Source organism: Calypte anna, chromosome 15 (assembly GCF_003957555.1).
Source record: "Calypte anna isolate BGI_N300 chromosome 15, bCalAnn1_v1.p, whole genome shotgun sequence".
NCBI lineage: Eukaryota > Metazoa > Chordata > Aves > Apodiformes > Trochilidae > Calypte > Calypte anna.
Genome location: NC_044261.1, coordinates 9,146,394 through 9,170,664, shown reverse-complemented (window position 1 = coordinate 9,170,664; position 24,271 = coordinate 9,146,394). Strand labels below are relative to the sequence as shown.

The window sequence follows — 24,271 nt, the reverse complement described above, 5'->3', positions numbered from 1 at the left end:
TTGTCCTAGATCTGGAAAAAAATCTTTTATGCATGCTTCCTAGCAGTCAGAAAGGGATCTAACTCAGGTTTGCATCTGCTTTTGAGTCCCTTGACACTATCAAAGCAGGCTCATTATGTGGTGTGAATGAGATTCCAAACATTATTTGGTGTACAGGAACACTCCTTACCATGCTTTAAATACCACCCTTACCTGGGCCAAGAGGATGGGGGAGATCTCTGGCTGAAGAATAACCTGGGAAGGGGAAAAAGTAAAAAAGTAAGATCATTCTCCAGACTAGTGCACTATGTGTTGCACAAGCAGCTCTGCTTGCAAGAGTCATTCCCACATCTCCCATCCCCACCCAAACCTAAGAACAAGCCATGGAGGTTCCTGTCAGTGTGGGATTTCAATTCTATGAGCTGGTAGCATTTATTTGTCTGCTGTTGCGTGCTCCTGCAGATCTTGGTGCCATTGGTGGAAGGTGACAGTAACTCCATGCATTCCACGTTGCAAAAGCCTGAGCTGTTCCTGTCTTTCCCAGCTGCCTCAGCTGAGAAGACAACCATGTCTTCTGTTGGCTTCTCCTTTACATAGCTATGCCAGAGGTACTTTACCAGTAATTTTTAAGCTTGGAATCACACCTTGTACTAATGCATGACATGGCTTTCCATGGTCAAACAAGCTCATCCCTGAAAGATCAACAAAACGGTAGTGAAGGAAGTTGAAAATGAATTATTTCCCCTTTGGAGAGCAATGGTACATCCTTGAGAGATTTCCTCCCCATTCCCGGGCTACAAGACTTCCTCTAATGGAGAAGGACAGGATGTGCCTCTCAAGAGCTTCCCAGGTCCATGTCCAGCACACTGCTTTTACGGGAAACATGTTCCTTCTCCACAGAGCTCCCAGCCCCTATGGCCATGAAGCTGGGCAGTGCTCCAGCACTGGCAAACTTCGAAGAGTCTGGGAATGGGATTTTCCTTAACAGGGTGGGTGGGAATGGGAGCAACAGTGCTCAAGTACAGAGGGTGTTCCCTTGCTGCCAGGGCTTGTGCCACTGGCAAAACCACCAACTGGCAGAGTATTGTTTGATGCATGAAGAAAAAGAAACAACTTTGCCAGTTATAAATTCACTCCTGGGACTACCCAACAGCAAAGTATTGTCTCCATTCATGTCTGATCTTTCCTCATTCTCCACCCTCTATGCTGTTCCCTTTACCGTGAGAAAGTGCAGCACGGAAAGTGTCTGACCACTCTGTTCTCAGCTTGCCCTGTGAGCCAGCAATTCTTCAGGGATGAGGAGGGGGAAGGGTGGCATGCCTTTACTGCTCAAAGATACAACTTCATTACATCACCCTCCCTTTCTGACCACTCCCGTATATAAAGTCTTGCTGCCACTCAGCTCTGTGGGACCGATTTTGCTTTTGAAATCCATGCTTCTGGGATCTCTTGAGGGATAAAGGACAAGAGAGCCAGGTAGGAGTGCCATTAGCTGAAGGTGAGCTGCACCCAGGAAGAGCTTTTATTGTAGTGAGTAAACAGCATTATTTTTATCTTATCATCTCTGTATTTTGATTGGATTGGGGTGTGAAATGGAGGAATTGTTTATTTTCCTTTATTACGTACCTTTCCAGCTCTTTAATCATAGTTCATTAAAGTGTACCTTTGTATGACAAGCTTTCGGGCAAGGTTTGGAGAGCAAATGTTTCTCTTTTATAGGGACTGACAGGTCTTAATCTACTGTGTTGACTTTGGATTCTCTCAGTTAATGAAGGCCAGGTCAAAGGCATCAGGGTCTCTGTCCAAATAATCTGAATAGCTGCTGCTTTACCCCTCAGGGGAGCTACTTAGCACTGTGGCTTGATAGGGTCAGCAGTACATGAGCTGATGATTTCAAAGAGGTGTTGGGTTTTCTGACAGAGGCAGAGAGCAGAGAAAGGAGCAGGTTGTCTGGTGACCTGGGATTTCTGTAAAGTCACTGTGAAAGCTATTTCACCTCTGCATGCCCCATCTAAAGGTACCCTACCTACCACCCTATTTGAAGGCTGAAAAGGTCTATGGAAAGGTTGGTATGTAGGGTCATAAGACTGAGTCACAATTTGACCCTGGTTTTGCATGTGGTGTCAGTGACATGGCGTGCTGATAAGAGAAGTGCTGCTTTAGCAACCTGACAGGAAAGACTATCAAACCTGCCACCAGAGAGGTCAGAGCTGTACAAACCCTGGAAGGCAGATTTCATGGAGTGCTAAGGATGAGAAATTCCTATTTAAATCGATGCCCTGCTGGCAAGTAGTTCTCTTCAGAGAAAGATGGGTCTAAGGAGGGGACCCATAATGGTAACTTGGAAAATGCAGACTCTGTTGTCAAGTACCAGCAAGTTTCCTACCTGGCAGCAAGGACAGTGGCATGATTCTGGAGGTGTCTTCCAGAAGCAGAAGGAAGAGCAGTGCTGTGGGGAATCAGAGCTGCTGGTGCAGAGCCCGGGGAGCACTCAGCAAAGCACACACCAGGGTTTTGTCATGTATGGGTAAACTAGCCTGTGAAACAGAAAGAGATGTCCTGAAATAAACCAAGCAGACCATGTTTAATTCTTGGTAAAGAAATTTCTTTGCATGTGCTTGGAAAACAAAGACCTGCTCATGCTCTTGGCTCTTTCTTACACTACGATACTACAACTCATGCTAATTACGAAGCTAAAGGTCTGGTTACCTCTTTAGTGGAAGAGGTACAACATCTCCCACTGAAAATCCACTCAGTCCCCATATACCTGTTCAGTTTGTGCTGAAGTCTTTCTAACATGTCAAAGGTGGGCTCCCTGGGACCAGGGCTTTTCTCTTTAATACAGCACAGGGTCCCAGTTCTGGGCTGCATTTCCTGATCCAGCTGTTCAAAGCAACCAGAGTCAGACCATGGCTAGACCAGGAGAGACAAAGGTATTCAAACCAGCTTCATGACAATAAAGACACTCATCTGTCTGTACAGCCTGGATTTAGCAAAAGCAGTTGAATTTAAGCAGATAGTTGGAAGTTGAGCTCTTCCCAAGTTCTGCTGAAGGCTCTTCAATTAATGCAGTCTTGGGTTAATTTATTATTTTGGAATGTAGAGTATTTGTTTCTTTGCTTCAAAGTCTATAAAATAAATAGTTACCTCCTATGACAATAGCATCAAATGAACCTTCTGCAGAGCACAAATAAAGTGCAGGCTTAACTGCTGAGAACTTCAGTGTGCATGTGAAGGATAGATCCAACTGCAGCCTGAAGAAAGCCTCTAGCCTTGAGAGAGGGCAATGTTTGCTTTCCCCCCTTAGTTTTCCCATTTACTTTACTTCTTCCATCTTTATTGTTCTCCAGTCTTCCTCCTTCATTCTCTCATCCTCTGTTTTTCCCTTTAACCAGTTTAGGGTTTTTTTTCTCTCCTGGTGTTGTCTGCTGGTGTTGCTTCATGAAATTCCTATTGAAAAAATCAGTAGGGCGTGGGGGAAGAAGCAAAAAGAAACTACCTGAAAATGCTTTGAAGTTGCCTGATGCTTCTCTGTATCTGCAAGGTCTATCACAAGAGCTGTGAGGGCATTGCTTCGTGTGCTGGTGGATGTACTTCTTAAGAAGAAGGAACAAATGGAGATTACAATCTGTTGTTCATGTTTCAGTGTAATAGTGCATGCTAATTTTTGGAGAATGTTAAACAAGACCATGTTGTGAACATCACAAATGAAAAGGGGTGGCAAGCACTACAGGAAGAACTTTTTTCTTTTGGAGTAGTGGGTTGAGATATTGATACTAACAAGGCAGCAATGCGCCTGCATTAAACATGGTATTACTGTTTGATGTGTGGTTTTGCTGTTTGAAATATGCAAGGCTGGGTTATAAAAGGACTATTATGTTAAACCTAGACAGAAAGATTTGAAGTTCCCACAGAAATGAGGTAGTTGTGCATTGCACAGCCTGTGCTTAGCAAGCTATTCACCTGTCAGAACAAGAAATGCTCATTTCACATTTCATAACATTTTCTGACCCCATCCTCACTCTACTTGTGTGTAAGTGAAAGAGTGACTTGCTGAGGGGCATCCAACCTGTTCAGCTCTCTGCTGGTAAGAACATGCACAGGTGAGACTACATTGCCCTTGAAGGACACAGGAATTGGCTTTATTTTGTTGGCTCACTGTTACAAAATTTGTTTTTCAGCAGTGGAGGCAAAGAGTAACATTTGGAAAATTTGTATTTAAACCAGGGATTTTTTAACAACCAGCAACCTTTCTGTGTTGTCCTCTGAGACAAATGTGGTGACAGGGAGATGCTCTTCTGATCTAGACCTACTTCAGGGACATAGTTTCATAGTTCTAAAGTTTTTATTGAGCATAAAACCTGGTACCCTCACACCTATGGGGTTAGTAAATTAAGAAAGGGATTGATTCAGTTCAGTGGGCTGCATCTGAAATTGCCCTATAAAATTTTCATCATTTAATGTGTGACAGACTGAAAGTGCAGTTCAGTTTGGGGCAGAGAGCAGATACCTTTCCACATGAACTGCTTTTGGAGTAGCTTCTGTTACAGTCTTTTCTCTGCAGTATCATGGGTCTCACATCAATGAATTAGATCCAGTGAGAGCAGCTCATGTTGCTAACTGAATATGGCCTGGACTCCATGTGTCCATCAAACTGTTCAGTAGAAGCAGCAGAAACCAAACAAGCACTGAATCCTTCTGAGCCTACAGAATATTTTCTGTGCCAGTACCTAACTTCAAAAAGTTTCCATGTTTGCTTAAGATCTCTTGGATGCCCTTTGAAAAATGGGTATATGCTAAATCTATTCCAAATATCTGAAAGCTAGAATGCTTATGTTTTATAGTAATGATTTTACCAAATGTAAATGCTAAACAGAATTCTAATTTTGGTTGTTATTACAGAAAATATGACATTTTTAAGCAGAGGAAATATCACTTATTTTTCTCAAAAGTTCTCAAAAACTTTTTACTCTTGGAACTAAGTAAGCCTTTATTCATGAGTCATTGTAGAATAGCTACCATCCTTCCCAAGTAAGTTGATATTCAGTGTATCAAAGGTTGGGGCAGGTTTGGAATTAACTGCCTGACTGATCCTGGTGGGTCAAAAGATAGCACTGAGCAGTGCTGCCTGGCAGACAGGCAGACATTGCTTCATCCTGCATTTGCAGGACAGCCTCCTGGCTAAAAATTAGGTGCAGGACATGTGGGCTTGAATCCTTGCTGTGCCCAAGTTTCAGACAAGCTGTGATTTGCCTGTGCTGCATTCTGGCTCTGCATTCAGCTCTTGTGCTCAAAGCTGGGTCTGAAGTTCCTAGCAAGCCATGGGCAGTGGCAAGAGCTTTAGTAGCTGAGTCCTTTCAGTCCAAGTAACAGTTCCTCCAGCTCATAAGCTTGAGTCTGGTTTGCTGCTGGGGTTTATGCTGCATTGTTTAACAGAAGGTGAGCTGCAACAGTACTTCTAGATCTGGCACAAACAGACGTAGGATTATTGCTTAAAAACCTCAGTGAGGTTTAGTGATGGAGGGCAGGTTTCTTCATCCTTACCTTCCTGCTCTGCCATCCTTCCCCTCAGAGGGTGCTGCTGTGGGATCAGGGGTGGAAGAATAGGCATTGCATCTCCTCATTGTAGATGGAATATTAATCTGAACTGAAACTAATGGCAATTTAAGGCAGTGGGTATCTGTGACTGCTGAAAACAGATATGTGAGCATTGCAACCAGTCCCTTTTTGAACCACGAGATTGCCAGCTGGTTAGGTAAGAGGGGTGTGAGGGTACTTGGCCATGTGGAAATGGGAGCACTTCTACTTCAGATGACAAAATATTTACTCAGTTACTTAATCAGAATTTAAGAGCTAGAAATGAGGTCTAGGAAAACTCCCATTCTCACCATGTAGTAACTGAATCCAAGAACACAGAATGATTGTGCTGGTGATACACAACCTTTGTGGAGGCCAAAACATGTATTTTAAAAGGTGTGGGTTCTTGACTCTCCTCCTAGTCAATGATTACTTCTGCATTCCTCTGGTACTGTGAATTCAAACGTAATGAGTTTCAAGGGGTTAAGCTCATGAGCAGAGCAGTACAAGTATCAAATAGTATGGGGTGCTTCAGAGAGGTTTAAGGGAAGTGTTTACTGCTCCAAGGATCTGTTGTCTCTAGAAGGGGGTTCATTGCTTGAGAAAGATTATTCAAAGGCTGTCAGCACATAAAGATCTGCTCAAAAGGACAGGACAGACTTGCAGAAAGTTTTGGGAGGTAAGGAGGAATTTGAATTACCTTCATTAACCCATGTCCCTCAGCCTGGAAGTGCTATGTGGGCTTACCTATTCAACAGATTATAAAACAATATGACTTTTTTAATGTATCATATAAAAGCTTACCAGAAAAGAATGATAGGACTTGACTAATCAGTATGAATAAGCTTGTGTCTAATAAACAGATTCAAGTTCAATGGTGGAAGAGCACATGAAAACATCTTCTGCAGCAGTTGGAGAATAGAACTATTTTAATGATGCATTCTGATTTTAAATTGGGAGTGAATGTAATGGTGATGTTTTGAATGAGTTTATAAAACTTTATTTTAATAACTTGTATTTTTGAGATTGAGTTTGCCAGTTCTGGATTTCTGAGAGGTCCCCAACTAGAGAACACTGTGAAAGTTATATGGAATGGGGTATTCTGCGTTTAATCCACCTTTCTGACTTTTTTCACTTCATAGTTTATCCTGAAGTGGCTTAATATAAAAAAATGTTGGATTTGATGCTAAAATTTCTGCAGGAAAACATGGAAGTTTTTTTGGGAGAAAGGTTGCTTCAAGAAGAAATTATTGTCTCTTTGTCAGTGAACTTGCATTTTACTCTGCATTTGACAGAATACTACCTGCCATTAGGGCTTTATTCAGAAAACCTAATGCCCGTGGAGGAGTTGCAAATTCTGATGACAGTAGCTGTGTTTGTGAGCAGCATACCTGCAAGCCAGCTGGAGGTATTTATTCCTCCTTTATTCAGGGGCTTTTTGCTCACTTCTGTTTGGTGTTGATTTATCTCTGGCTTGACATCACAGCAATAAGCAGGGACCACTGGTCTGCACCAAGGCCTTCCTCTTTAAAATTGATCTGTATGTGCAGACACAGCAGTAGAGTGTGAAAACGTTATTTCAGCAGTTTGTTATTAATTATTTAAATATGGCAGTGTTATTTATATTGATTAGGCTTTGGGTTTTCTAAGAAGAGCATAGTCTGTGTCCTGTGACAATATTCAAGGTGTTTGATCTATCCTTGCATAGCATGGACTGCTCTGGGAAGTAAGGACTGGTGTCTCAAAGTTAATGGCCAAGTACTGGCTACTGGGCTGGGGGTACAAGGAACTCTTTAGGAGTGGGTGCTGAGATATTCAGCTGTTGCAAGATGGGTTTAAAGCTGAAGTCTGTTGGGTTGAAGTCTGTGGTTAAAGGTTGAGGCATTGTCAGTGGGTGCTTCACTACTTCAGTCAAGAAGAGGCAGTGCCTGAGCATACCTGGACTTCTTTGTCATCCTCTGGTATCCCACTGCTCTCTCTCCTGCTTGCTGCCCCTATCTCCTCTTTCAGTCCTCATGGTGCTTTCCTGACCATGGCAGATTTCTTATCTCTACAGACCTCTTGGCAGAGATGTCAGACCCTGTATCCCCTGCCTGACATCAGCACCTGTGGCACAGGGGCTCTGTTGATTCACAAGCAGTGTCATGTTTAAATAAGGTTGTGAATGCTGTGACACATCTGAATACAGCTCAGTGGGGTTGCTCATACACACATAACTCTGCTACTTGCTGTTCCTCCCCATCTTCCAGTAGAAATAAAGACAGACTATCAAGGCAATATTTTAAATTCCATGTCTGGGACTGGCCGTTGGACCTTTTTAACAGGAAGAAATAATCTTGTTGCCTTTAATGATTTTACAGCCCCTCTCTCCTGGAGGCCTATTGCTTCTCCCAAGTTCAGACTGCTGAATTTGGCTGGAGGTTAAAACCAGTCTGAGCAGACAATAGTTGGGTAGCCAGCTTAGCTGGTGGCCCGCAGCTGCTGCTCCACTCCCAACAATAAATCATAGCTGGGACTTCAGAGCCAAGGCTCAGAAATACCATTGGTGCAAAAACTCAGCTGTTCCTGCAGGGTGTCTACCCAGGGCACAGGGCAAGAGTGGTGAGGTGGCTTAGGGAATGGTTATCTGTAGGCTCCTGATCCATCTCCCTGTTGACATACAGCAAAAAAAATGCCTGTTTGACTCTTGGCTGTGCCACAGGTGGGAAGGCAGTGAGGACTGTGCCAGGGATACTTCCCTCTATGGTCAGGGTGAAATAGGTTTAGGAACTTATAGGAGTCAAGCTGAGAGTGAAGGCGAAGAGAATTGTCCTCAGCTGAGTTAGATCTCTGTACTGCTGAAGAAGAGAAAGCTGCAGATCTTTAACTCATACCTCTACTGCTTCTTAGCAGGATCAACCCAACACATTGCACAGATAAAGTTTTATTAAGTTCATATTTTCTGGCTCCACTTGGATCACAGAGGACCAGCCCAGATGGTGACGTGGAACTGCAGTGCAGTGCAGGAGCAGTCAGTGTATCCTTCATGGCTCTCTGCTTGTCCCTGTCCCTACTGGTCTGTGTCTTACCGTGGCCCTGGGAGCCCTGCCTGAGGCACTTGAGTGGGCTGGAGAGCCCTTTTCAAGGTCTGTGCACTCACTGGGCAGCTGGGCACTCCACATGGAGCTCCTTCTCAGGTCTAGGAGATGCTAAAATCCATCCAAATCCAGAGAGGAGGGGAAAGATGGAAGCAGTGGTGCCATCTGAGGTTCCCCACCTCCTCTTGTGCTCTCAGCATAACTTGCCTGACAAAGCAGTAAATGTTACAGGGGCCCAGCAGTGAGTCAAGCAGCTGTGGAGGAGAACTGCCCAGCCCAGCCAGCAGCCTGTGGGTTAACACACCAGCTCCGGGGCTTCAGTCACCAGCACAGAGCAGCCTTCAGATGAAACAAAGTACCTTCTGCCTAACTGGGAGGCAGACAAAAGATCCCATGGCATTTCTTGTGAAGCCTGGAGGAGACTGCCAGTGCTGAAGCTGAACTCTCTCTGCCAACAAAAAAAACAAAACTGTCTTTAAACTCCGAGGCTGTGTGTGAGCTATTGTTGGGGACATAATGGCTTCTCTGTTTCCCTGCACAGTTGTTGCTCTGCAAACACGCCACTGGTCTCTTAAAAATAGTGGAGTGTAAATCAAGTTCTAGAACCTGTAAAGAGGTTTCATCCATTTATCTTTTACTGCCTTGGTTGACATTTGTTTACAGAACAGCACATACAGTAGATTTACACCCAAGTTTGAGCTGTTTTACTTGGAAAAGACCATCTTTGGTGCTCAGGCTGAGGCTCTCAGACACAGGGCTTGGATAGCAAGTGTGTATCTCGAATTTAAATAACAGGAGTGGGGGTGAGGTTGAGGAGGCCGTGCTTGCTAATCTCCTCCCTCTGAAAAAAGTTTTGGTTGGCTGGACTGGGCTGTTTCTTTTAGTTAGCTCAGTGCTGGCACCCTCTCTGCTCCCTTATCCTGCGTGTGCTGCTGCTGCAAAGCACTGAGTGCTGCTCGGACTGCTGGAGTTTGCTCTACTTTGGGCTGTTGAACATCCCCAGAGGCTGGGGTTGTGGAGCCACTCTTCACCCACATTGCCATGGACTGGCTTGTCTCTGAGGATGACAGATGCTTCGGTAAGGTAAAGGGCATCTTGGCTATTGCACCAGTACAGTAGTCACAGAGAAAACCCAAAGCTGCACCACACAGGGGGAAGTTGGGCCCTCAGTGCAATATGATGATTTGAGGTCTTTCTTGCTGGAACAGTCCTATAAGGGAAGGGAAATGAGTTAAGTTGCTGAAGCTGTATTTCAGGAACAAGGTCCCAGCAAGGTGACAGTGACACTTCATCCTCTCAATAACTCTTTACTGATCCTAGTGCATATCTGGAATATGTTTGCTGGAGAGCTTGGTGTCCTGTGCTCACCCACAAATGAACTCTAACTCTGGACACCCCAGAAGCAGCTGTGTGCAGGACAGGGAAACATGGAGTCGAGAGCATGGCTGTCACCCTCTAGAAGTGGCAGGTCCTTGGCAAAGTGCTCTGGCCAAGGGCCCTGAGCAGGAGGGGGTGCTCTGCCCATGCTGGGGTTTGCCAAATGGCTTTGGCCCAAGTTGCTTGCTGATGACTAAGATGTGTTTTGAACTAGTTGTTGACAACCTTCTGGACAGAGACTCCTTCACAGACATGGTATTTTAAGGTATATTATACAAAGTTAATTTTTAAAAAACATTTGTTCTGTGAAGGTGATGTAAGTCATGACTAACACCCATTGTGCTCTGCACCTTGGATTGTCCTTCTCACCTATGAATCTGTTGCATTTTTGGTGGTTACAGTTACCTGCCAGCTATAAGACAGGTTCTTACCCAAGTGATAGTTGCTTATTTGGAGCCTTTCCATTGCTGGTACTGCAACACTTCAGAGCTGTTACCAGGGGCTTCCAGGAGTCCCTGGGGTGCTCACTGAAATAGATCACTCTGCAAATAGGATGGCAGCAATGATTAAAGGGGAAATGGGTAAAGGCTTTGGAGCTGATAGAATGGCTGTTTTGTACAGAGATGGCTGGAGCAGAGAGAAATGGTACCAGCAGTGTCCATAGAAAAGGTCCTGGTAGGAATCTGAGTGAGGAAATATTTGAGAGACCCTTCCATGAGGGGAGGGGGAAGCTGTTCACAGCCTATGGCTCGGAATTCTTGGAAACCTGCTAACAAGCAAGGGCTGGAAAGATGGGAAGAAGTCACATAGACAGCCTTGCTGCATGGCTGTGAAATAGGGAGGGAGGGAAGGAGGGATAACACAGATGACTGCTCACCTGCCAAAGCCAGCCTGCCTCCAGGGTGTGGACAGCATGCAGCCCTCAACTCCATCACATTACAAAGGAGGCAAAGAGCCTGCCAGCATGTGTTGGAGGAGAGAATCTGATAAAAAGTCTCTGGTATTACTGACTTTATTTGTGAACTAGATCAAATTGGGAGGCTCCTGTCCTCCCAAGCAGAGCTGAGCCTTGCTGAGCATCTAAAATCTTCAGAGCATCAGGTCACAGAGCAATCAGCTGCCCTGTTGCCACTGAAAGGGTAACAGCAGCAGGACACCTTGAACATCCTCTCCCCTCTTTATATTCTACTTCAGTTCAAAAGAGGACATCACCCTGATGTAGCTGTCAAGGCCAGAAGTGTGCTCACAGCTCCCCTGGCCACTCCTTCCCCAGCCCCCCTTCTGTCTGCAGAGGTGCTGGCTGTGGGGGAGTTAGAGGGGAAAAAGCAGATCTGAGAGGAGGGAGATAAACAGAGTGCTCTTGTGCCTGGTGACTGCTCCCTAGTTCCTGTGTGCCCCAGAGGCAGCAAGCTTGACCATCCTTCTCTTCCCACAGGAAGATGAAGAAGCGCTGTGTGGTGGCTGGAGTCCTGGCTGCAGCCCTGCTGGGACTCATCCTCTTCCTGGGACTCTTCTTTGGACGGGGCTCTGACTCAGGGGACACCCACACCTACAAGAGGGCGGCTGTGGCTACAGACGCAGGGCAGTGCTCAATAATTGGAAGGTACCTGCTAACTGTGCTGTGACTCTTATTAGCTCTGACAGCTCTTGCACAAGACAAAACTGTTGTCTCCCTAATGTCCAGATGCAAGCCTGGCAGGTGCCCAGCACAGATAATCTCTAATTTCCCTGTAGAAATAGGGGCCCTTAATACAACCTGGCCTTATACCATGCCTTACCAATGCTACTGTAGTCGCTGAAAGAAAACTCAAACTCCTTTTAAAAACCATTTGTCACACTGTCCTCCAGTTCTAGATGCAAGTGCTGAAGATTTCAGGCTCCTCAGAGAGTTGTATTTCTCATGTGTAATGAATGTGTCTGGAGTGCCTGTCCCCAAGCGTAATTTGAGACATCTCAGTCTTTTCAAGCTAGTTTGGATGTGTCTTTAATGATGGCTGATCTGGTCTGCACCTAGACCATTAGGATGGATTCTCTAAAGAGACTGAGGCTCAAAATTTCTTATTCCTGAGGAATCTGTAGACTGGGTATGAACAAATGTGCATTGGAGAATCTGTTGTAGCTGTTGTGATGACTCCTGCTCACAGGTAGCTGAGACACTGTAACATGTCATGATATGGTGCCTGCTCTTCTGCCCACAGAGACATTCTTCAGCAGGGTGGATCAGCAGTGGATGCTGCTATTGCAGCTCTGCTTTGTGTAGGACTTATGAATGCTCACAGCATGGGAATTGGAGGGGGCCTCTTCTTTACCATCTACAGCAGCACAGGTAAGGTCCATACACATCTGGAACAGTCTGAGAAATGTTTATGATTTATGCTTCCTGAGTGAAGGTAAAAGACTCTGACAGCCTCTGAGGGAACATGCTGTCCTCAAAATAACTGCCTAGAAACTGGCTCACATTGATCGGAGTTCATGTGTTGAGTCCAGGCCTAAACATCATCTTCCTTGTTCTGTTAAAGGAAAAGTGGAAATCATTAATGCAAGAGAGGTGGCTCCAAAAGGAGCATCAGCAGACATGTTTGGGAACAACACACAGCTCTCTCTGAAAGGTATGGCAAAGGCTCATTTCACTGTTTCATAGAATCATAGAATTGGCTGGGACTGCGTAGCTCCAACATTAGCTGCTCTTGACATGTCTGAATTAACATTTCTTATGGTTAAGTTCTTCCATATCTGTGGGACTTATCACCTAGAAATGTCCTCTGCTTTGCCCAATCTGCAAACTTGGTCCTCATAAGGAAGTTAAAAATAATGTCCTTCAAAGTAATTGGTCATTTCACATCATGAACATGCATGTGAATTCATAGCCCTGAGTGTGACCCACTGCCATCTTTCCTTTCCCCTTCTTTGGATATATCTTTGTGGATCAACTTCATTCTTGTCAGTTCAAATGTCCTCCCTCAATACCTTTAGTGGTGACTTCAGCCACTGCTTCAGGATCTCCAGAAAAGTAGAAGCAATTTCCTTTCAGGGAAGTATTTTGTAATAAAAAAATAGAAAGAAACACTATCTAGTTCTCATCACGGTCACTTCTGTAACCAAGGAGGAACAGCATGTTGGAAGGAGGTTGAGAAGTAAGTTGAACTTCTGGGAGATATCAATAAAAACAGGATTGAAGCAAACTGCTGCCATCACCCTACACTGTAGTAATCAATATGTTGCAACTGCAGTCAAAATGCTGAGACAAAGTTTTTGGCTTGGGAGGACAGTCTGTGGCTTCTTAGTGTAGTGTGCTCTCTCAAGGACTGGAAACTGCAGGCAGCTATGATAGCTTCAGTCTTCTGAGCAACTTTTCTCTGGTACAGAGCCTACTCAGTGGAATTGACTCAAAAATTTGAGTTACCAGCAGGAGGATAGAGGTGTTTCAACAGTACAGAATGTGTAGGCATAAACGTGAGGCAGAATAATTCTGTTAGCATAGCATGCATATGCTGAGCTGGTCACAATATATGTAACCCCTGCCTAAAGCCAGTGCTGACAGAGAAGCCAGCTCTACTGCCTTCTCCATTAATCCCTTTCTTTTCTTGCTGTGGAAGACTAATACATTCCTTCTCTGCTCCAGGAGGACTTTCCATCGCTGTTCCAGGAGAAATCCGTGGGTATGAACTGGCTCACAAACGTCATGGCAAACTGGCATGGAGGGACTTGTTCCTGCCCAGCATCAAGATGGCAAGAGAAGGATTCCCTGTTGGGAAAGGCCTTGCAGCAGCCATCAAATCAAGAGAGGAGACAATTGAAAGCAATCCCTCCCTGTGGTAGGTGGAGCAGTCTCACTGTGGTGGGTAGAGCACTTGCTGTTCTATGGGGGGAAATTTGGGGTAACTGCTTCCAAGCTAAAAAGTCTCTGTGTTTGTGTAATGTAGTGTCTGCGAGGAGTGTGCCTCCTCTCCAGTGACTGTACTCACTGTACCTGCTGATGTTATTCCAGCTTCCTGAAGGTGCTAAATCATGTAGCCAATTTTAGGAATGTTCAGTCCTGACCTTTAAAGGGAGATAAATTCTGCTCTGATTACCCATTTGTCTGAACAAGGGTGGAATGAAACTACATGCTGGGATAAATCTGTCAGATGGCAATGTATTTCCTGAATCCCCAGCTTCTCCTTGTGCTGTAAGTGTACTAATCTTACCTGCATTGGGGGCAATTGCAGAGTGTCCTTGAACATCTAATCTGCTGCCAGGCAGTGGGACTTTGGGTCATCTCTTACTCTGCAGTCAGTCTTCCTCTATCAGTGCCTCTGCCCATCTATTTCTGGTAAATGACTATGAATGTGAAGGGTTTTAAATGCTCCTTCACTTCCTCTTACAGTCAAACCCTTGGTGTCTGTGTTCAGACCCATAGGAGATCGTGCTTAATCCACTCTTTTCCCTTAAAATCTCTGCCAGCTGCAGGTTGGTTTGCAGTCCAACTGCCTGGGTCTATCTCCTGTACTTCCATCCGTCAGGTCCACAGCAGCACATCCATGATGCACGATGAGGGAGCTAGAGAGGAAACTGTCTCCCTCAAAGTGCTCTGACAAACAGGGATTGAAATGCATTCTCCTGGACTCACTGATAGCTTTGAGCCTCATAGCTTCATAGTCTGCTCTGAACAGAACTGCTTTAGTTCAAGGACTATGGCCCCTCCTGGGCATCTTGAGACAGTTGTTGGCCCCTTGGGCAGGTAGGGTGGGTGGCCTGCCTTGGTGAAAAAGATCAACACTCCCTCCTGCAGGCTTCACTGAGCAAATTCTGAGCAATGTGGAATTCCAGGTCAGAAAAAAATGTTCACTTTTATGTCCCAGTGCAAGATATCGGGAACTGTGGGACATAGCTCAGGCATTTTCTCTTTTCTCCAAGAAGCCTCTAGCATGAACACTCAAATACTGTGTCAGCTGGTACAGGTACACATAGTTTTGAACTTGTCTCTCAGATCTGATCTTCTCAATCTTGTTTCTCTGTTAGCGAAGTGTTCTGCAGAGGAGGGAAAATTCTGCATGAGGGCGATATCATCAGGATGCCTAAACTAGCCAACACATACGAGACTATAGCCAGTGAAGGAGCAGATGCCTTTTACACAGGAAGCCTGGCAAAACAGATCATCGATGACATCCGCAGTGTAGGTGAGAAACAGGACATCTGTCCAAACAGCATGAGTGACCTGACTGCTGCTGCTCAGCATCCAGGGAGGAGCCTGTGACCTGCAGAAGCCTTGGAAGCAGGTCGAGCCTGCTGCCCGAAATGCCACCTCTGAGATCTGTAGCAACAGGACACCCAAGAAAAGCCTTTAGTGCTTTGATGGATGCATTTGAGACTCAATCAGAAGTGGACAGTATACGCTGTGACATATTGCTGTGACATATAGACTAGCAAGTCCATGCTTTTCTGGATATAACTTAGTAGATACGTGCAGTTTGCAGAGGCTGAGTCCAACAAGTTTCTACCTCAGACCTTACACAAATGGTCCACTAAACTCTGAGCTTGTTTAATGTCTCGATGCCACTAGATGGTGGTAGTACCCTGTCCTTACTTGCTAGCTGTGGCCAGCTTCAGCCACCCCCCTGAAGTGATGGTTAATTACCAGGCTTCCCCCTTCTGATGAGAAAGGCAATGGAACATACAAATTATTCTGCTTCTGGGGTAGCACAAAGCATCTGCACCCAAAAGCTGCATCCTGCTCCTGTAAACAGGACTCTTAAAGATGTTTTGTTACCCGACGTTACTGGTGTCCTTCATAAAAACAGATTTGGCTGCAGTAAATCAGCCCAGCTTCAAGCTTAGGCTGTCTGAGCCTCAGCTGGATCTGTCAAGTAATAAATTCATCTGCTGTGCACCCATCTTTGCTTTCTTTACCTTGCAAGTTTTTGGATTTTTCTGTGTTCCCTCCTGTTCTTGCTGTGATGCATGGTGATGGAGTATAACCTCCTCTTCCCACCAGAGATCACACGGTGATGTGGGTGTAATAAACCTACATCTATAGTTTCCTTCTCTTTTCCAGGGGGCATTGTCACACTGGATGACTTGCGGGACTACAACGCAACAGTGATTGAAGATCCCATACCCGTCACACTGGGGGAGTTTACCCTCTACACACCCAGTGCCCCCCTAAGTGGCCCAGTGCTAGCCCTCATTTTCAACATACTGAAAGGTGAGAGTGCCACAGGCAGCAGGAGTTGGGCAAGCTCACAAGACAGTGCCTTTTTGTGGTTTGGGAGCCAGGCTTCCTTTGGTAGCCCTCCAGCAGGTAGAGAAGTCTGAGACCCCATGGGGGATCAGAGATGCAGAAACATTCCTCTTCTGCTGTAACCTCAAGGATGTCACCTTCCTACTTGAAATACAGGTGCAAGAGGAAAAATATGCTCCTAAATGGGGCATTTCCTTGGTATCTGCATGGGTGGAAAATACCTTGTACTTGAAGCTTCTTTGGAAAATGTCTCTGCAATTACAAATCCTTCTGATGACTTCCACAGTGCTCAAAACTACCAGAGCTCACGTGGTCTCCATGCAGAGATTTGGATAGTCCAGTGACTGCATCTCTTCAGGGCTTCAAGATTATACCATTTGTCACAGGTTTATGAGCACTCCATTGACCGTGCCCTTTCCTTTGTGTTCACATTCATTTGTCTTCTGTTGCCAGGATATAATTTCTCTGCTGACAGCATCAAAACCACAGAGGAGAAAGGACTGACTTACCACCGCATTGTGGAGGCTTTCCGCTTCGCCTATGCCAAGAGGACTTTACTGGGAGATCCAAAATTTGTCAACATCACAGAGGTACCTGGCAAAAACCTTTTTTTTCTGCAACACCAAGGCTGACCAGAACATTAAAGTTTTTTTGGTGACTAAAGCTTGTCAGAGATACTGTGTGCCACCTGCTATTGACTGGCACTGAAATATCTCTGAATCAGAATCTGAAGTCCTGTGTGATTCGTGGCTGAGCTGTGAGGGATATAAGCAGAGGAAACATTCCTGCTGTAAGGAAAAGCAAAATCCTTAAATCACCAGGAGCATTTGAGTATAGCCAGGGCTAACTCTCCCTGCTTCCAAAGTGCTTGAAGACTTATTCTTTAGTTGACATTCCCATCGTCCTTGTGACTCTCTGACCACAGTCCTGCCTATACTGAATGGACCAACAGATGGGAAGGGATGAGGCAGGAACTCTGATTTTCCCAGCTTTACACTTTGTGCTTTTACTTCTGTGGCTCCTCAAAAGCAGCAGGATCTGAGCCCAGCTTAGCCTAGTGGACACAAATTTGCCAACATGCAGAGCAATCATCAGAGCTTGGCTGGGGCTAGCTAGTCCTCCCAACCTCATCCCTCTCCTCTCTGAAACAAGTATAGCACTGCTTGCCTACACTTGACAGCTTTCCCTAGATCTGCAATAATGGATGCTGATTGAGTTGCTACACAAAAGGGTGCATTGTAACAGATGCTTCTGTGAGTGCTGAAAATGCTCTTTGATACAATGTCCATCTTTCAAGAAGGAGGAAAGCCCCTGCTGGCATGCTATAGCTTCACTGCTGGGATCTGCAGTGTTGGGTATCAGCCTCCTAACTACGTGTCTCTTAATCTGCTGAGTAACTGCACTGGGTTTCTCTGACAGGCACTGAGAAACCTGACGTCCGAGTTCTTTGCGAACAGTCTGCGGAGGAAAATCACAGACAGCACCTCCCACCCTGTTGACTACTATGAGCCAGTGTATTACACCAGGGACAGTGCTGGTACATCCCACCTCTCCGTTGTGGCTGATGATGGCAGCGCTGTGTCCGCCACCAGCACCATCAACCAATAGTATGAGCTCAGACATTACTTCCCTGTAGGCCTTTGCCATCTTCCTAGTGGTGATTCTGTGGTTGGTATAAAACATCTCTGAACTGTCACCTCTCTGGGGGGGTAGTGGTGGGTAGCACTGTTGATGGGTCAGTTCTTAGCACTGAGGCCTGTGTGGTTGGGTCAGAGGAAAAGATGTGTCCTCTCTCATGTTGGGTTCTCCCACCAAACAGTCCCTGCATGTGGATCTTCTCATAAACAATGGTCTCACTGCCAGCTCTGATTTTCCGGGCATCTGGAAGGAATTTGAGCTAATAACAACTGGCCTGGGAGTGCAGTGTTTCTCTTTGAGTGCTGTCAGGAAGAGCTGTGTTCTGTGTGTATGGCCTGAAGCTGAGGGGTGAAGGTTCCTTTTGTCCATAGAAAATATCTCCAGCTTCACAAATCTAAGCAAACCCCAATCATTGCACAATGTGCCAGCTTTTGAGCTGTGCTGCCTCTGAAGGGGGTGCAGTACTGCCCCCCTGGCAGGGGAATTGGCTGATTTTGGCTGCTGTACTGTTTTCCCCTTGGGGTCCTTGCAGTGTTGCTGTACAGCAGGGCCCTGGGTTGTCTTTCCTCTTTGTGTAGCTGTGTACTCACAGTGTAAACTGCTTCCTTCCCCCAAGGGGTGCCAAAGTGTCCTTCATAACAGGAAGGAGCAGAGAGTTACTCCACTCAAATCCCAGATTTCAGATTGCAGCAATTCACCTCAATCTCTCCCTGGATTTGCTCTGCTTTTGACTTGTCTGTGCCAACTTCTTTTTGTCTAGCTTTGGCTCTGATGTGCTATCCAATGTGAGTGGAATCTTATTTAATGATGAGATGGATGACTTCAGCTCACCTTACATTATCAATGGATTTGGGATCCCTCCTTCTCCAGCAAATTTCATAGCACCAGGTAGCTGTAAACTACCTTCCTAACTCAGTCTTTTGGCTTTATCTCACATACTAACACTATGGTGTCTGCAGGGTGGGTTGCAGCATGTCTGCCATCAGGCCCAAGAGCTAGAGCTTTCTGCAGAGAACAGGGATAAAAGTGAGTCACCTGGCTCAGAAACACAACCAGCAGCTCCTGGTGCATCCTGAAGGAGGAGAAGCTGTCCTAAGAAACACCCTTGCTTATGCAAGCCTCCTTCCAACAGCCAGAAATCCTTTCCCAAGCAAATATCAAGTGAGATGACTTGGGGCTGCAAAAGATTCATAGAATCATAGAATAATTTGGGTTTCTTTGAACTGATTTGAGAGGGAGGCAGCAGCAGGAGCTGCTGTAAATATTAGGTGGCCCAGCCCAGCCTGTTCTGCCTTGGGGGCTGTAAGGAAGGTCTGCACAGACCCAGTTCATGTACCTAAAGCAGGCTCCCTGCCTGCTCCACCACTGCTTCCTGCAGACCCATCTCACTGCTGCTAAAGCCATTCTGCTAAAGCAGAATCTGGGATTCTGCTGCCCTCCTGAACCCTCTGCTTTGGAAAGGGGCAGCAAAGTGAAAGGGCAGGAAGGAAAGTTCCATGGTGCTTCTCAGACATTCCCATCTGGGGCAGGACTGTGGAGAAAGGCACCTTCAGCCTCTGTGTGAGGGACAAGGGTTAAGCTTTACACTGCAGGACCAAGAAGGAGGTGGGTACTGGTGATAGTGGGATTCTCAGGGGCTGGAGAAGACACATGAAGGTGGATACTGAGGCTCTGGGTTTAGACATGGAGCAGGAGCTGGCAGTTTGTAAGCTGAAGGTGGAAAGCTGAGCTTCTGTTCCATCTTTATCCCCAACAGGTAAACAACCAATGTCCTCTATGTGCCCCTCCATCTTGGTGGATAAGATGAAAAAGGTCAAGATGGTGGTTGGTGCTTCTGGAGGAACAAAAATAACCACAGCAACAGCTCTGGTATGTGATGGCATGGGCCAGCATGGGAGGAGGCTGAGGCAAAACACACTGGGGGAGAGGCAGTGTTTGGGTAAGGGACTCAAGTCTCCACCTGTGACATGACCATGGCTGTGGCTCTCAGCTTTGGGCCAGGGGCCTGTAAGGGCAGTTCCTGCCTGGCCTTCTGAGGGCCAGACTTTCAATGCCAACTCCTCCAAGAGCTACAAAGGGTCTCTTAAGTTACTTCCTTCAGTGACTCCAGGTCTTTTGCTTTGGCAAGTTGTTCTTACCACTTGGAGATTTGTGACTTCAGTTTAGCTTTGATCTTTATGAAGTAGTCTCTTCATCTAGTTCAGAAACATTCCAATCCAACATGGTAAACCTTGGATGAAAATCACACAGAGAAACTAAGAACTTAGTCCAGGCTTGGTGTCAGGACATCTGACAGACAGGCTCTCTGTAGCAGCCATTCAAAGGCCCAGCTAGACCAAAAGTGATTGCATGGGAAAGCTGTCTCCTGCACCAGCAGACACAGCAGTTCAGAGCACCTGGCTGAATCCTGCTTTTTAGCTGAGGTAGTGGAGACATCTCCATAAAAACTGCTGTGAGCAGCTTTCTAAGCACTTGATCCTGAGGCTATTTTCCCTTGCCAGCAGCTCCAGCCTGCAATTTCAGCCTTTAGAGATGAGCCAGGTTTAAGGAAACTGGTTGCACAGTAGCCAGAAGCTGTAGCTCTGTGTTTGCTGTGTGTGTAACTAAGCTATACTAGCTTAATCACAGCAGCATAAACCTAACCACAACAGCTTGAGGATCTGAGCCTTTTACTATGTTAATTTTATGAAGTCATGATCTCTCTGTGTGGGAGAGCATATACAAGCTGACTTGCCACACTGTACCTGTGTTTTGCTCAGCCAAGGCAGGGACTGCTGAAAGCAGCAGGAACCAGGAATGATGCCTTTTGTGTGCTCAGGGGAGCATCCCTCAGCCTGTGTTGCTACAAGGGTCAGGTCTCTTTGAACAAATAAGTAACATTAAGGCTTTTTGCTTCTCATAGGTGATCATCAATTCCATCTGGTTTGGTTACGATGTGAAGAAAGCAGTGGAAGAGCCCAGATTTCATGATCAGCTGTTTCCCAGTATCACGGAGCTTGAGCAGCAAATAGAGGAGGTTTGTCTAGCTGGAGTCTGGGGTGTGCATGAATTTCTTGTCAGGTGCTGGGCTCCTGGTGTTTGGAAGGCATGCACCTGGGGAAAATCATGAGGCTTTGCCAAATGTTCCTATGTGAGCAGTATTACAGCTGGTACAGGTCAAGTAGTGTCACAGTTAAGTGTACATTTAGTCTCAGTCTCATGGGTTTAAGGCCTACTGCACTGAGGTGTGACCTGCATCTGGGGGCATGTATCTTCTAGTGATGTAGTTTGGCTCAAAGGACTTGCAAAATAGGAAGCATCATCAGGGTCCAAACCATCCAGTAGTTGAAATCCAGTGACCCTCAGGAAACTCTTGACCAATTGCACAACCTCCTCATGAATGCTGAAGCACTGGTAGAGCCAGCAAGGGAAGATTCACAGAGGGACCCAAGAACAAGCTTGGTTATATTTTCAGAGTAAAGGTCTCTGTGCAGCACTGTGAGCCTGAGAGATAATGGCAGGATCTGCCTCACTCTGCACACCACTCACCTGAGGTGGCAGCTTCATTCACCCTGAGGAATTACACATCCCAAAGGCCCAAGACAGAGGTAGTATCATGCCACATCTCTGTATGAGTGAAAACACTCCTACATAAGGCATTTTTCTTCATCAAACTGTGCAGAAGATCCTCCTTTGATTAGCTTCTCATTAAGGTAACAGTTGAGATGCCTGCCTGCACCTGGAATGATGTCCAAAGTGCTCTCTGCAAGTGCTGTGCTTTCCCCCAGTCTCAAAGAGGATCCATCAGTTCTTGCTGTTGGTATATGAATATCTGAGGCAGAATGCTCTGTGACCAGGAACACCACTGGTAGCCAACACAGCACAACAAATGCCACATCTCCTCAGTTCCACTTCTTCAAAAGCAGGGAAGCCCAGAAAGCAAAGGGAAGAGGAGGATCAGCATGTAGCATTGCAGTCCCTGCCCAATACGGGCACCGAACGCTTGGGCAGTCATGGAGGATGCAGGTTGTGGTGCAGAGCACGTGTGCAGTCCCTGTCTCCTGTTGTCCTCATTCACTTCTGCATTGCAGGGTGTAGAAGAAGAACTGAAGAAGAGAAAACACGAGACGACGCGGGTGAGCGGCGGGGCGGTTGTTCAGGCCATTCTCAGAACAGATGAAGGATGGGCTGCAGCCTCCGATTCCCGGAAAGGAGGCTTCCCTGCAGGCTACTGACATGGCTCAGCTCCTTTTTTCAGTGGTCTCGTGACACTGAGGTGTGTTTGGGGGGAAGATCCTTTAGGTCTGCAACTCAGGGACTTCTCACAGGAAAGAGAACAAATTTACCTGTGGTTCTAGTGACAGAGCTGGGACAGTTCTCTACAGCCATGACCGCAGTGCCTCATGCCACAGCAGTCTGCTTAGCCAGGCATGTCTGCCAGGATGTGCAGTACTTACTTGAAGAGTCTGTTTTGCCTTGAAGAGTTTGTTCCCTGCCTCCTCTCCATCCCATGAAGATAGATTGGGTACCCAGAGCTTCTGAAGAAGGTCCAGCTCACCCAAGCTGCAGGAAGGGTTTCCCTTGCACAGTGTCAGCTATCGGGAATGTCCCTGTCACTGCTAGAGATTTGTTTACTGTTGAGTAGATGGGAGTTTCAGGACTTTAGGGGCTGGGTTTTCTAAATCACAAACACAGATCTGTGCCATAGCAGGAAGCCCAGCTCTAGACTGGGATAAACCTTCACAAACTCACCACTCTTTCTTTAATGAGATGTTTCTGCTTTTCACTTCTGTTGATTATCAGAGATGAGTGGGTAAATGGGCAAGTGGCTTCAAACTTTTTTATATTTCTGTTGAGAAGGTCTAAAGGGAAGATGCTACCTGTAAAACTCTGAGCACAACTAAAATAAATACATACGGAGTCACATTTTTCTTGCCTGCACAGTTGCTATTGCCAAAAAGGATGGCAAAATCTGTGGGAAAGAAGCTGTCCAGAGATTTTTTTGTTGTTGTTCTCTCCTTTGATTAAACTATGAGTAAAAAAAAACCCCAAAACTTAAGTATCCAAAAGCTTGATTTTTTTCCAGTTTGCTTTTAACACATCATACTGCAGGCCCAGAATACCACAGCCTGAGGAAATGAGACCTCTAAAGAAAGGCATGGTGCAACTACTCCTGTTTGAAGGTAAGTGAACATTAATCATACAGTTAATGAGCTCTGAGAAATCCATGTCTTATATGGAACAGCTAAGAGTGTCTGTGCCTATGGATGAGGGGGGGTTTTGGTGTTCACCTACCAGCATGGACTAATACATAACATCAGATGAACTTAGCCTGAGATCAAAACTAAATTTTCCAGAATGTTACCAAGTTCTCGGAATGTTTATCAAGTCCTTGAAACACAATTAACAGTAATTGAACTCATCTGTTCGGCTTGTTGAAACTTCTTGTCAGTGTGCAAGAATCTGAAAATACAGAATGCACTGATGAGAAAATGAAAGACTGACACTTGGGTATCAGACACCCTCTCTTTGCCAGTAGTTTCTGGAATTGAGGAGAGTCTAGTTTTAAGGAACAAAAAGATAGCTTGATCATGTTTAAATCAGTCATGACCTTGACATCTGTATCTGCTTTTATCACTCCCACTGAGTGGCTTTAACCAAGAGCTGCCTGAGAGGTGCTCTGTGCTCTTTTACCCTGAGCTGTTATTGATGGTGTGTTAGGTGCAGCTAAGGCAGTGACTGTGAATAGCTTAGATTTGTTGTGGTCCTTTAAGAATGAGATTGGTTTGGTGCCAAATCTTTATCCTTTTATTGCTGAACTAAGACTTGGACTTTTCTGCTTCTTGTAATTCCATGATAGATGCCACTGAGTGTCAGGCTGCTGTTCAAATCCAGTTTGCAGTGCATTTTAGGGAGCTTTGATAGAAGTTTGGCTGTGGAAGAGCATCAGCTGCTATTTGTTGGAAATCCCTGGCCCATTAGCCTTAGGGCTAGCTGAGCTTTCTTGGCCAAGTGTCATCTGAGAAGCAGACAAAACTATTGCACAACAAATCAGCTTGTTGAAACCTTGCAGTCACAATAGTCTGAACTGCAATAGAAAAAGCTTGTGCTCTGAAACTGGAAGGTAACTGCTTTCCAGGAAATGACTCTTAGACAAAGCTGCTTTCTGAAAGAAGTTTGAGTTACTGCTTCTGGGCTGCTTCTACCAGTTCATGGTACAGCAGTCTTCCTTATGTTCCTGAATTCCTTCTAGCAGGTCAGAAAATTCCCCTATTATTTATAAACTATGTTACAAAGCTTCCCATTTAGAAATCACAGATTTTGCCAGTGCTAACAACGCCTCTGTTGAAAATGATTCTTACAAATGCACTTGAATTCTTGACTCTGCAGAAGTGGATTTTTTTTTTCTTGCTTCAGTGTTAGG

General features: G+C 45.6%; 1 protein-coding gene across 2 annotated transcripts; it reads left to right on the top strand.

Annotated features, from left to right (window-relative positions):
- The first annotated feature begins 1,407 nt into the window (after positions 1–1,407).
- GGT1 (gamma-glutamyltransferase 1) lies at positions 1,408–22,773 on the top strand. Of its 2 annotated transcripts, none has more exons than XM_008502777.2 (13): positions 1,408–1,455; positions 11,446–11,613; positions 12,209–12,336; positions 12,530–12,619; positions 13,633–13,825; positions 15,012–15,169; positions 16,045–16,194; positions 16,684–16,820; positions 17,650–17,837; positions 18,629–18,756; positions 19,625–19,737; positions 20,771–20,884; positions 21,939–22,773. In XM_008502777.2, exons 2-13 carry the CDS (start codon positions 11,450–11,452, stop codon positions 22,080–22,082), a joined length of 1,707 nt encoding a protein of 568 aa, XP_008500999.1. In that variant the 5' UTR covers positions 1,408–1,455; positions 11,446–11,449; the 3' UTR covers positions 22,083–22,773. The 2 variants fall into 2 exon arrangements, with proteins under 2 accessions (XP_008500999.1, XP_030316639.1); XM_030460779.1 differs by lacking the exon at positions 1,408–1,455 and adding an exon at positions 9,540–9,711.
- Positions 22,774–24,271: the final 1,498 nt, after the last annotated feature.

Excerpts from the sequence above, each read along its gene's own strand:
- GGT1 (XM_030460779.1), top strand. Across the intron at positions 12,337-12,529 it reads TACCATCTACAGCAGCACAG|GAAAAGTGGAAATCATTAAT; the intron begins GTAAGGTCCATA and ends GTTCTGTTAAAG. Across the intron at positions 19,738-20,770 it reads TAACCACAGCAACAGCTCTG|GTGATCATCAATTCCATCTG; the intron begins GTATGTGATGGC and ends TGCTTCTCATAG.